Source organism: Kryptolebias marmoratus, linkage group LG8 (genome assembly GCF_001649575.2).
Source record: "Kryptolebias marmoratus isolate JLee-2015 linkage group LG8, ASM164957v2, whole genome shotgun sequence".
Lineage (NCBI taxonomy): Eukaryota > Metazoa > Chordata > Actinopteri > Cyprinodontiformes > Rivulidae > Kryptolebias > Kryptolebias marmoratus.
Window position 1 is genome coordinate 27,385,596 of NC_051437.1, and position 13,847 is coordinate 27,399,442.

General features: G+C 41.9%; 1 protein-coding gene across 1 annotated transcript in view; it reads left to right on the top strand.

The window, feature by feature from the left end:
• The first annotated feature begins 933 nt into the window (after positions 1 to 933).
• bcl2l1 (BCL2 like 1) overlaps positions 934 to 13,847 on the top strand; it is a 30,374-nt gene continuing 17,460 nt past the window's right edge. Inside the window, exons 1-2 of the mRNA XM_017433493.3 lie at positions 934 to 1,176; positions 4,456 to 5,196. Coding sequence (XP_017288982.1) covers positions 4,642 to 5,196 — 555 coding nt within the window. The 5' untranslated portion in view covers positions 934 to 1,176; positions 4,456 to 4,641. The remainder of the gene's footprint in view (positions 1,177 to 4,455; positions 5,197 to 13,847) is intronic.

Consider the following 13,847-nt stretch of genomic DNA (forward strand, 5'->3'; position numbering starts at 1 on the left):
ATGTGGCCTTCAGATTAGCTGAGGGACAGAGAGTAGAGAGCTTCATTTGAATGGGTTTCTATGGCTGAGCAGCTGCATCCAAGCCTTCCATCACCAAGAGCAAAAAGCGTTGAATGCAGCGACGTAAAACATGCAGTGGAGACGTGTCCTCTGGAGAGATGAATCACGCTTCTCTGTGTGGCAATCCGATGGATGAGTCTTGGTTTGGCGGTTGCCAGGAGAACGGTTCTTGTTTGACTGCATTGAGCCATGAATAAAGTTTGGTGGAGGGAGGGTTGTTTCTCAGGAGTTGGGCTCGTGAAAGGAAGCATAGCAAGACATTTTACAGATTGGCCCTTTCCTACATGACCAGTGCACAAAGCAAGGTCCATAAAGACATGAATGTGGAAGAACTTGACCGGCCTGCACAGAGTCCTGACCTCAACCCAACCGAGCACCTTTGGGATGAATTAGACATCGTTCAAAACTCCCATAAACGCTCCTAAACCTGTGGAAAACCTTCCAGAAGAGTTGAAGCTGTTGTAGAAACAGAGTGAATCAGCATCAGATTAAACCCTATGGTTTAGGAATGGGTAAAAAGGGGAAAAAAATGTTTTAAAATCCAGTCGCGTGAAACAGATTTCGTGAATTCTCACTTGTGTCCACAGGGTGGCGCTGTGGTCAAACTGGCGTTTGCCCCCGAAGCGTCGCGCGCTACATTTTGGGGGCTAACAAAGGTTACTATGGAGACCTCTCACATCTTTTGTCTCAACTTAAGCGGAAAGATGCCTAACAGCTGCTACGTTCGCCCCTGTAAAGAAAGCGTTAGCAGTAAAGCAGTAAGTAAACGGCGTTTGACTGTTAGCTAGAGCAGTTCGCGGCTAGCTTGAGGCTTTTTTCCCCTCTTTCTTCTTCTTCTTCTTTTAACCGAACTCGCCTTTTTTTTTGTTAGTTGACGCTTAACATTAGCCGGTTGCGGCTAACGCTAACTGCGACTTCCTGTTTGAGAACTTGGGCGATAAAATGAAACTCGCGATTCATTCGGCTGGACCGAGCCATGTTGGTACGTAAAAGACGTAAAGCCCGGGTGGGCGGACTGGTCGGTTTCTCTCAGCGTTAGCCGAGCAGGCTAGCATGAGTGACGGTTCGGAAAAGCGCAACGCCGCCAAACATGACTGACTGGAGACCATCCTACAAGTAAGAGACTGAACCCGATGCTGGTGTTCTAATGACGCTGGGAAATTTGACGTGCGAAGCGGCGGTCGTAGTGGCAATGGGACTGGCTTTTCCTCTGATACAGCAAAAGAGGTCGACTCGTTTTTTTGTATTTGTTTTTTTGCTGGCGGAATTCGCCGCTTTAATTTAGCTTCATACACGATCGTTTTCTGCTTTTTGTCTTAGGAACGCTTGGGGATTTCTATAAATGGTTTAACGTTGGGAGGGAAAACCCCTTTTCTGAAGCGAGCATTCTGCCTCTTGTGTCCGCACTGACAGCCATATTCACTGCCTCGTATCGTTCAGATGAGGTGGAGCTGTGTCCGTCTCCGTTGCCTTTACTGTTTGTTTTTTTAAAAATTATTATTAAGACTGCAGGCGTGGTGAAGCTCTGTTCACAGCTGGGACGGGGTGGTGTTCTGCAAAGAGGCATAATTGTACGTGACGCGATATTAAAGGTCCTAGCCCCGTATTTATGTCAGGAGAATGGAATGATCCGGCGGTGCGTTCAGGGTCCCCGTTCAGTTGGTGGAAAATCTTTCGATAAAACACGCGCAGCGCGCCGCGTTGGACCATACTGTTGGAAACTGAGATTTTCTTTCTTTTACCCAGGCTGTCTGGTTTGACTTGGGCCCGCGGATGTGGTGATTTGTATTCAAATTAGCGGAAAACACGAAGTAGTGCGTTGTGATTTTTTTTTTTCTCCCTTTTTTTAAAGCCCACTGAAACGCGTAGCTGCTGCGCATGCGTCATGTTACGTAATAGGGGCGGGGTTTAGAGGAAGCACGTAGGACACGAATAGTGCAAACCAACGCGTCGCGCACAATGTGGTTATTCTAACAATACAGTAATTTGACAGTTTTTAAACACCGAGAGCGACACACTGACGGAAGTTGGAGCTTTTTTGACAAACTGCTATTATTGTTATTTTATTTTATTTTTTTAAACCGACTCTGGTAAGACGCTTACATCTGTAATAATCTACATTAGAGGGGGCGGTTGTAATCAATGTTTAATCTAATCTAGAGATCTGTTTTAAAGCCCTGATTGGGTTGACTCAGAAAAGTTTAATCGTTTTATGTTTAAATGACAGTCCAGATTCCACCATAATAAACACTCAGTTTTTGCTTTTAATGGTTTGATATCTGCGCGAATGTGTGTTTGTGTTTTTTTAACTTAAATAAAAAGTAAATAAATAAAAATGCTGCGTTCAGGCGCTACCCCTCGTTCTATGCTTTATAGGAGGGCTACGGTGTTTACATCAGTGTTGAGCTATTAAAACCCGAGCCACGTGCTGGTAGCATGGGACCATGTGGCCTTTGTAAACACTGCTGCTGATTCTGTTTCCTTTACAACGGATTCTGGGTAAACTGTGTGCTGGATGTGTTTTATTTTTTTAAGAAGTTTGGACTTGATGTTATGCCAGGACCATTTGCATGCAGCTCCCATGATTCATCTGTCTGAAGCTAATTATTAGGCCCTTTTACTTATCAGCTTAAATGTCAATATTGTTCCAGGAAAAGTCATGTTCCCACATGTTAAATGTCAGATATTATGGTTATGTTCCTCCCTCTTTTTGTGTGTGTATATATGCCAGTAAACAGGGTGAAGCGACACCAAAAAATGAAGGGAAGGGCTGTGGATAGTCAAATACTCCCAGAGATTTTTTTAAAATTATTATTATTATTATTTGGATTTACTTTGAGCTAAGCTTTCCTTTAATAGGTTAATGATATGAACAGGAGCATGTGAAGTTAATTTAAACATGTTTCACGGATGTCAAATGTGACTGTGTGAAGTAAAATCCGGTTGTTCCCTTCTGCGGCTGCATTTTTGAAGAGGTTACATTAGTACAGCAGTTATTCTTCTTGTCAATGTGTGGCTGGATTTGACATCAGTCTGTCAGTGTTAAAGCAGGCACAACAATACAATACAAATATGCCAACGCTGATTTAATAATCTGGGTTGTTTTGTCAGTCATTTGACATTAAACTTCTAAAATGCCTGCCATTAATCTCCTCAGCTCAAAGGTATCCACCTCCAAAAACAAGAAAAAAATAATTTCTTGCATTTTCAAGTCTGAAAGCTGTACACGTTTTTTCCCATTCTTGTTGGAAAATTAATCAGAATTGAAACCTATGAAAGTAAAAAATTGTATCAGGTTGACTGTCAGATGTTATGGCACTCATACAGATCTCTTTTTATGACGCTAATCTTTAAAGGAAATGTTCCTAATATTTATTTTTTCACATGTAAACTGTATATGATGTTTTCGGATCGTATTTGTTGTTTGAAACATCAACATTAAAGATACCATAGGGTTTTTTTCCATGGACGTCATGTTGACCTGCTTTAAGTCACCTCGGCTGTTTCCGTCTGGTAGCTGGCAACCAGTTACAAAATTTGCTTACAAATTTTTACTTTAGGAACACATTGACCATCGATATGCAAAACACAGTCGACAGGATTGTGTTTCTTCCTTTATTATTTATTTTTTGTCTGGTCTTCATTGCACCTTAAAAGTACTCCAAAGGTTTTTACCTTTTTCAAGCTTCTTTAATTTTAAATTTGGAATTTAGCAAGAGCTTTTTATACACTTTTAGGTACAAATTTCTGTTTGACTTTAAATGAGAGGAAAAGCCTTTTTTAATGGTAACGTTTTGATTCTTAGGCACAAATTCAGTCCGAACCAGATCTTGTCAGACTTTATTAAAGCATAAATGGAAGCTGTGACACGAGGCCATGATAGTAACACATGTTGACTGAGTCACACAGATGATGAGGTGTAAAAGCTGCAGATAATGAGGAACGGTCCTTTTTGTGGGCGGTTTGAAGGGGATGTGCGAGTGGGACACTTTGAATATCGAAGTGTGAGTGAGTTAAATATGGACAACGTGGAGCTGAGATAAACAAGGTGTCCTAAATGCTCTGACTGGAGGTCAGGGGTCACAGATAAAGACGGCGACTGTCTGCGTGGATCACCAGGCCAGACCGTCTCTGATCTCACCTCACCTTCCTTTCACCGCCTCGTCCTCCGTTTCTCCAGCACACATTTACTAAACTATTGCCTCATTAATACCATTGCCATCTGCTCCATATGTAACAGCCCAATTAGAGAGATGCTCTTTGACCTCACCTGTCCAAATTTAATTTGAAAGTCCATAGCCGTCCTCACGCGCTCCCCCTTCCTCTTGCCCGCTCACATGATTGTCTATGGGTAGGCTATCCGGACTCTGACCTCTCATTGTCATCTCTCTGCAGGGCCTGAGCTGATTTGTCAGCCTTGTGTAGGTTTGGTTTCCACCCTCCAAGTGTCCTGTGGCTATCAGCTGACCATGGTGGTCTGAGCAGAGGAAACTCAGAGGGAAGCACAGCAAAGGCTTGATCAAGAAAGGAGCAAAGAGACAAATCGGAGCGAAAAGAGAGGAAAGGATACTTAAGGACAAAATGTCTCAAAACAAAGAACTGGTGCTTTTCTATATTATGTATAAACTGTCACAGAGAAACTATCCTGTCAATCACATAATACTCAGTGATCCTCCGAATAGAACTGATGCAGGGGATGCAGGGTTGGAGGACGCAGAGATGACAGAGACACACGCCAATGGGACTTTTAACGGGACTAGTCCTGGGACCCCGCCGGCGTCCCCACTGAGGCAGCAACCGCTGCCGACGACGGCGAACATGGACAAGGTGAAGGAAGCTCTCCGGGACACGGCAAACGAGTTCGAGCTGCGGTACGCCCGCGCTTTCAGCGACCTGCACAGCCAGCTGCACATCACGCCCGGCACCGTCTACCAAAGCTTCGAGAACGTGATGGACGAGGTGTTCCGGGACGGCGTCAACTGGGGCCGCATTGTGGGGCTCTTTGCATTCGGCGGAGCGCTGTGCGTCGAGTGCGTCGAGAAGGAGATGAGTCACCTGGTGGCCAGGATTGTGGAGTGGATGACCGTCTACCTGGACAACCACATTCAGCCTTGGATTCAGAGTCAAGGGGGATGGGTGAGTTTCCTAACCCATGCACACAGTAACTGTAGTGTCTCATGCTGTTTGTTTGTACTGACTCACATACTGACTCTTTAATGCTCCTGGTTTGATTAAATCGGCAAATTAAGCTAACATTTTCTGCTCAGAAAATGTTAACATGTCAGCTGGCAGCACTTGGCTGGAAAATAAATGAAGTCATTCTTTTCCTTATCCTTCAGACTAGTAAGATGTTTTTTGTTTACAGATTTTGTAACACCTTTAGCTGCATGCTGTGTTTCTCTGTGAAGACTCGGCCCACTGAAAAAGAAACTCGCTGGAATGGGCGAGATTTGTCGCTGCTATCTTGCTCGGTGACATGCCTGTCAGTCTGTACTCATTACATGTCAAAGCCGAACACTGTTGACAACTTGTGCATGCTTTATGCGAGGTCATCAGCCAAAAAATGCATAAAAATAGCTATATTTTACTTAAATAAACACATACCATGCATATTGTGAAAACAGGAGACGAGATTATTCTGTAAGGAGCCTTCCACCACGCCTGATCAAAACGCCGACCCAAGGCGCTACTATTCGCCATCCAATCAATCGTATATTAAGAACTCTATTAACAGTCAATGGCCTGCACTCGTGGATCATGCATTAAGCCTTTTTAAAAGTAAATTAATTAATTGTCAGTTCAGGCTAGTTAGCAAGTATTCAACTCAGTGATTAAAATTACAGATCCCTGTAATCATATAGCCAGACCAGTACACTTCAATTAAGTACTTTACATGTCTACTTACTCAAATCAGAACTCTACTACTAATATCTGTAGTGTAGGTAATTACACTTAAAATAATAACTTCTATAATGTAGTCTTTTTTTTCCTTAGAAATCTTGAAATTTTTAGGCTTCGTATAACACGTACTGACAGTATTTAGACATGGATAATTGAGCTTTTGTCCAGCCTATATGTAAATTCATTATTATTTATTAATTTATTCTAACTTGAAGACATTATAGATGGGCATACTCAGTGGACAACACAGACAAAAGCTAAGAAGGTCACATTTTCAATGATTTATGAGCTAATATAACGTAATACTAGCCTATAAAATGAAGTGCAGGTTCCGATAATTATAACAATAAAAGGCAACTCATTGGGCTTTTTGGTTGAGTTTGGGTTTTTATTCCTTAAATATCCATGGTCTGCTGCCATGCTGGTACTGAGGATGCCTTTTACCAAGATGGTGTCATGAATTCTCACCTCCTAGGCGTAGGCTGCGTTATGGTTGACCATTCCAGTGTTTCTGTTTCAGACCGCCTTTAATGTGTTGTTTAATGTCCTAATTGCTTCGTGTTCTCCGTCCTTAGTTTTAAGGCTCAGTTGACTGCCAAGCTTGACTTGCAGAACTTGTTTTTTTTATTTATTTATTTTATCGTATACAACCTGTCTTTATTGTCTATCAGTGAGCGTTTCTTTGATTGTGATCAGCAGAGGAGAAAAGACTTCAGATTAAATGTAACGGTGGAGAAGGACGTACTGCAGAAGTCAGCACACGTTGTAAAAGAGCCGTCTGTGTTTCAAAAGAGTAAAAAAAACAAACCGAATGTTTGCGTGGTCAGCAGCTGCTTCAGCTGTCCACTAATTGATCAGCAGCTGGTAGTTCAATGGGCTGAATCGAACCAGGAGCTTAACGGTCTTCTTCAGGGCTTTGTAGCTCTCCTGCAGCCCGCCTGTCTTGGTGATCGAAGTTCTCATCACAGGGTGGATCAAGTCCAGGGCTTTTACAGAAAGTCCTTTGTTTTACAGCAGTCAGTTGATTGGCTCTGTCCTTTGTGCTTCCACTCCCTTAACATCTGACCAATTTATCAGTCCCTTTTTATCTGTTGTGTTCCTCACCAAGGCAGCTGCTTGCGCACGAAAGCGCTGTTTTCTTTTCTGGATTTAGTTGGAAAAATAGTCCATCCTGGTGCAGTATAAAATGTTATTGTGAGTCTGTGTGGACGTATTCGCCTCCCAGAACAGTTGGGGTCAGCTGCTTCCATTTGATTTCATGTTGTGGAGCAGCAGGAGAGATGTTTAAATTCACCTCAGTGCTGGACAATACCAGGTCAAAGGTCGATCCTATGGAAACTGACATCCCCGTGGCTGAAAGCATTCTCTAAAGAAACCTTTGTTTGACAGATTGAGGCTTTGTTGTTGCGTGTACTGCTGATTTTAATCATATATTTCACGTTTTGATTGAAACTTGGACTTTTAACCCAAAAGAAGAGACAGAAACGGTCTGATTTAACAAACAGCTGTCAGAATGTTTTGGGTTTTTTACAGTAAAACCTTAAAAACATACTGGCGTTTGTTGTTTTATAATTAAATGGATGCTTCTGCCATCAAAGCACCATAAGATTTGAACCCATAACTACAGCCACAAATGTCAAGGGACGTGTTGGCGGTCCACACTAGAAAATCCTAACAACCACTGCAATCATTTCTGGTGTCTTTGAACTTTTTGAATTTAATGTCACAGTGATGGTGAGATGTGTATTTATTACCTCCTGCAAAGACATTTCTCACAACTTTGGTTGTGATTTGAGTGTTTTACCAAAGATTATCCAGCAAAGATGGGGAAAAGGCAATTACAAATATGAAATTTTATTATAATTTATTGTTATTTCATCATAGTGGCCACAAAGTTGTTTTTAGAGACACTGGATTTGCTTTCAAAAGGATTCACCTACAGTAAATGGGAGAAAACACGTGAAGCTTATCTAATTTCCCATCACGACAACTAATTCCTATTTTACTGCTGCTGTTGTTACCACAGTGAAATCAACAGTTCACATAATTAAACACATAATTATAAGACATTTTGCTAAGCAACAGGTACGTCAACATAACTTTTCTCATAAATAGATACTTGTGGTTTGCGTGTCGGTCTAACTCAGACCTGGAGAAATGAATGACTTCATCAGAAATATTGAATGGAACAAGCCGTTTCACTTCTCTCTTTTACAGGAAGATGACATCTTCTCGAACACATGAGGCCACTTCTGTCCTCACAGAGCGGTGCTTAAGATGTTGTCACGCTGTACATTCATTTAGTGAAAGGGTAAAAAGGCCCCGGTCTGATAAAAGTCCTGTGACATTTAGAATGGGAGTAAAACTATAATATACACATCAGACGGTAGTTTCCTGCTTTCACTTTTTCCCATGGCTTTACTGTTTTCCCCTTTTTTGTCACTGTGGCTTATCACTTCAAACCCAACCTACACTTTCTCTGAAACAGAGCAGTCTCTCAGTAAACCCACACGAGAATTTATTGGGGGATTTTTCTGTCTTTTATTTCCCTCTTTCTTCCTTTTTCTCGTCCCCTGACGCCTCCTCACAGGAATGAAGTCAAAGCCGGTGGCAGATGCAGGTGTAGCTGTGAGGCAGGTATTCGGTTGATGAAATATTAGCTTGTTTTAAGCAGCAACAAGGTCACTTTATATTCTTTCAGTCAACTAGTAGTCTCATCTTTTTATTAAGACGGTTATAATTAAAGTTATTTTGAGGAAATCTATCACAGGAAGGGAGAAGAGGACACTTCATTGATGCCTGTTTTGGGGTTTTTTTGTACTTAATGTTTTTAAGCCACACCTCAAAGTAATCAGTGTTGACATAATGTGGTCATGTGTCTAAAACTTACAGTATTTGTGGTTGTTAAAATATGTGAAAGAGCCTTCTGTTCAGTATATATTTCTGATTGTTGCTGAGCAAAAATGCAGCGAACATTAGTCTGTTTATCAGTAACTTTCCTAGCAAAGTGTTGAAATTGAAGACCTAATGTTTATAGTACGACTGAAAGCTGCATTTTTTATGTTGATTTTTCAAAACCCCTCCAAAATTGGAGAGACGGAATCCCTGAACTGGTGAAATAGTTGAGATGGGAGATAAATATTGAAAAGTGAAAGGTGTTTTGCACAACAGAGAGAATCCCACCGTCATAAAAAAAAAAAAAAATGGAAGCCTCAGCTTAAATGATCCCGCCGGAGCTTATTTTGGAGTCTTCCCTGTCCAGGGTGCTGAGATATTTGATTGTAGCTCAGGATGTGAGATAAATGTGCTCAGCCGGATTCTCCCGCTGCAGCTTGCGGTTTTAAAAGAAGCACCGGAGTAAAACCGTATATTGTCGGATAATAAACCTCCTTGGCAGACAGCAGCGGTAGAGACAGTGCATCGACCTAATAATGCTGTTTCCACCAGAGGAGGCGATGGCAGTGATTACTCAGTGGAGATATAGCTGCCTAAGGGTGGGGGTATGGGGTTATTACCAATTATAGATGAATTATATCTGAACCTGCTACTGGGGAAAACAATGGTTTCTCTCTCACCGACAGACTAATAAAGGCTAAAGTCGTTTAGGCGTACCACACTGCTGTGGTCAGTGATGCTTGGCTGGATCTTTATGGAGATAAGGGAGGGTTTCAGTCGGAAAAAGAGGGAAAAAAGGATCTCATTAGTTCAGTCTTTGTGCTTGCGATGGTTTCAGTAAGGTCAGGGAAAAGTTACCTTCAACAGGAGTGTGTTCACATGTTGGAGGTCTTTATGTGGCTCAGATTTTTGTTGTTTCACAAATTAGGATTTCAATTAAAGGTACTCACTGCAAACTGTGAAGTCAAGCATTTAAAAAGATAACCCTGAGCTACATTACATGCTGCAGTTTGAACGGGTTTACTCCAGTAGTTTTCCAGATATATTGATATGCAATTCTGAAATGTGGGTCCACACTTAATATAAACAAAGCACTGTTATCTGGATACTTCACTCAATAAATCTGAGTGTAAAAACGTACCAATACAGGAAAACTGTCTGACATTGCTGACCAATTTTCAGTCACTTCAGCTGTTTCTGTAGGTGAACAAACGTACGGAGTAGCTGGCGGCTGTTAACAAATTTCCCTTTCATCAATATAACAAAAAAGTGGAAGTTTAGTTTTATGTTTTCCAAATTTTTGTTTTGACCGATCTTCATGTCTTTGTAATGAAGAAACAAAGCCCTCCTTTTAAACACAATGAACGGCAGTGACTAAATATATAAAAGTGAAAATATATAAAAGAAAGAGGGGGGGTTCATCATAATTGTGTTCTTAATGCACTGAAAGTGATCCCTTTGTGTGCATCTGCAGCCTGATATATTCCTCTGGGCCACAGAGCTTCATTATTATTTAAAGAATAAAACAAAAAAAATCCATTCTTTGGTTTACGCAGTGGGAACACGTTGCGTGTCACTGATAGGAGAAATGTTAAAAATACACTTTTTAGATCCCATTTACCAGAAAGTACAGCATGCATCTGTTTTGGGAAATTACCCATTAAAAATAGAGAAGTTTATATTTGTCCAAAAAATACGAGTATTCAGTGGGAACCACCACATTTTCCATTGGCCTTTTTCGTAGAAGCTGTTAATAATAGACGTATATTGGCGTAATGTTAGCAGAAGTGTGTGATTGTGAATATGTGCAGGCTGGCCATGTTATAAAGTGGGATGGGCACTGAGGCTGTAATTAAAAGCCTTCAGAAGGTCACTTCATTGACTTGTTTTGACTCGGGAAGCACCTGAGCTCCCTCTGTGCCGTCCTCCACGGCAGACTTATTTACTCTCTGTCTTTCTCTGTAATTAACATGCGCATCGGATCCGCAGTTAGATCGACTGAGTCGTCTGTCAGGCAGCTCTAACGTAGAGGAACAGGAAATCTCACCCTTGGGACCTATCTGGACCGCCTCCCCCCCTTTTCCTCCCTCCCCCGTCCCCGAGCTTCATCTTTACATCTCCTCGTCTGTGTCTGTCCATCTTCTCTGCGTGCTCACCTCCTCCTGCCACCAATTGATTTTTGTACCTTTATATTTTCTCACTGCACCCATCCCCGCTCTGGTCATCATTTCTGAACTCCATTATTTTCCTCCTCGTGAGACTCCCCTTTTTTTTCTTCTTTGTCGTCTACAAAGTCCAAGAACTGAATGTACCAGACCACACACTTCTTAAATCTTCGGACTAATGCGGTCCGCCTGCATTCCACCACTTTGTCCTGTTTGTCTATTTGTTCAGAAAACACTCTCACACACTGCTGCAACTGCAGCATTGGCTCTTATCGATTCCCTCCGACTTGATTCGACCTCTCCACCCCTGCATCTCCACCCCCCAGCTGCCACCGTCTTCGCCACCTTCGCCTTACCCGCCATCCCTGTTTTGGTCCCGTCTTATCTCCCTCCGTCTCATCCTCTCCTCGTCTTTGTCTAATGACTCGTGCGGCTAATTAGGGAAGGTGTTTTTCTTTCCGTTTTTCTTTTTTAAATCAACTTTGAGTTTTGTTTCTCGTGAAGTTTGATGAAACGGTTGCATGTTCGCGAGCGTGCACGTGGCGCGTGTTGTTGTTGTTATTGTCTTACATATCTCAGTGTTTTTATTGTATGGTGGCGCACTGCAGAGGGGAGGGGACGGCGCCAAGTCAGACTGGTCACGTGACTTTCTCAAACAAAGAACCTGTGGCCACACATACACACGCAGAGAAATTTGCTTCATTGGCTCTTTAGTTGTGCCACACAGGTGTGTTATCGCCTGGCAGACAAAGCCATCGCTGAAAAGGACGATCTGATCGAAAAGTGACTTTTGTCTTTGTCTCATCCTTTAGCTCGTGACGCTCGGAGACTAAACTCCCAGAAACCCTTTTTGCATCAGATCAATGGCGGCTACTTTTGTTCACACCACGTCAATAAACAGCTCTGTGTGGTGGGCGGCTCTGTGCAGAGTGATATCATGAATGTAGCTGCTCAACCATGGACTCGACTCTATTGTTTTTGTATGCATATATTAAACATGTGCATTAGTTGTGTGACATCAGATTTGCTCATGCGGGGCACAGAGTTATGGCTTGAGAGCTTAAGGGATCAATCGTGTGTTTTTAGATGTGTTAGTTGTCTTTTCCAGAATGTATACACACGTGTCCTTCTGCCATATTTATCTTTTATGGAAATTGATGCAACGGATTCTTTTTTTGTGTTTTTGATCATGTCTGAGAAAATATCTGAGCTATATCATTCCTTAAATTTCACATCTGACTTCAAATGCAGATTGATTCAAGTTATTTATGGTGGCAATTTGGTTTCCTTCTCTGTTCTGGTCTATGTAATGTATGTAAAACCTGGAAAAACAGGTTTTAACAGCAACTCCCCTGTCTCTGTGTCCATTTGTTTACGACTTCTGTCAGAGCATCGGTTGGTCATGTGAAAGACGTGACCTGTGGCGCCCTGCTCTCACAGGGAAAAAAACATCGTTGAGAAATCACAACCATCTCTAAAGAGTTTGTTTACAGCTCTCATTTGAATCCTAAATGCGGCTCTGTTTTTGCATGATCATTTTCCATATAGTTTTTGCATGCTAATTACTTCTGCAGGCTTTGTGCTATTTTAGCCGTTCATATATCAAAACAATCGGCTCATTCAAGAGACTGGGAGCTATGACTTTTGTTTTTTGTAACTTTTATACTTTTCAAAATATTTAACTTTATTTACAGATAATTTCCCCATAGAAAGCCATTGAGATCTTCTCTTCTTGTTCTATTTGAAATCTCTTTCAGCGTACTTGCTCTATTTTTGTCATCTTATGGTGCTTTTAGTTATAAACTGCTGTTCTGCTGCTTTTAGCTTCAATAACTGTTTCAGCTTCTTCAGTAAATTTCAGCAAAGTCATTCAGGGCTTAGCGTTCACGCTCCGTTTAATCAGAAAATTTAATTTCTCTAGTTTGTGTTTCTCATCTTCACACTGATGTCGCAGCATCAAGATGTTCACACTTTTTTTTTTCTAGACCTTTTTTTTTTGCAAGCCAGATGTCCAACTGTAATTGATGAGTGTTTGTGTTCATAACAGTCATGTAGAGCTTCAACGCCTCGTCAAAAGCCGAGCAGAGAAGGCAGGTTTGTAGGAAGGTGCTAATGCTAAGAAGGCAGAAAGGGAGAAAATGAAGCCGGTGACTCAGCTGGATGATAATACTGTTTGTGGGTCAGTAGGTTTAGCAGCATAAACGATGCTCTTCGCATGAAATGCATTCTCCATATGCAGTTTACGTGTCTGAACAGAGCATCTGGATGTCTGCAGCACGTCGAACGCTCTGTATTCAGTTGCCAACGTGCTGCTCCACTTTTTCAAAGCTTAGTGGTGAAATCGGGTCACAGGCAAGAACCCCCCCTCCCCTTCTTCCATCTTCCTCTCTGTTCCCTACTCTCCCTCAGTCTACTTGTCCTCTCTATTTTTTTTTTACTTCATCTCTTCCTCCTCTAGAGACGGATCCCCCCCCTCCCCATTTTTTTCATCTTCCTGCATCCCCACAGTAAAATCCAAGCATCCACCCGCATCCCTCTCCTTCCTGATTGGGTTTTATCCCTCCATCTTCCTCTCTGTCTGGCTTTTCTCTCACTGTTTCTTCTTCTATGCTCATATCTGTCATCAGATTATGAGGCATATCATGGGATTAGTAAAACTCATAGTTCATATTAAAAAGGGGCTGATGAGTATTTCATGGTAATGTGGTAACAAGTCTTATACGGGACTAAATGATAAAGAGCATCAAGGCCATCACAGTTTATATTCATCAATGAATGGCCAGGGGGAGAGCAGTAAAGACAGACCCTCTAATCAGGGGTAGGAGA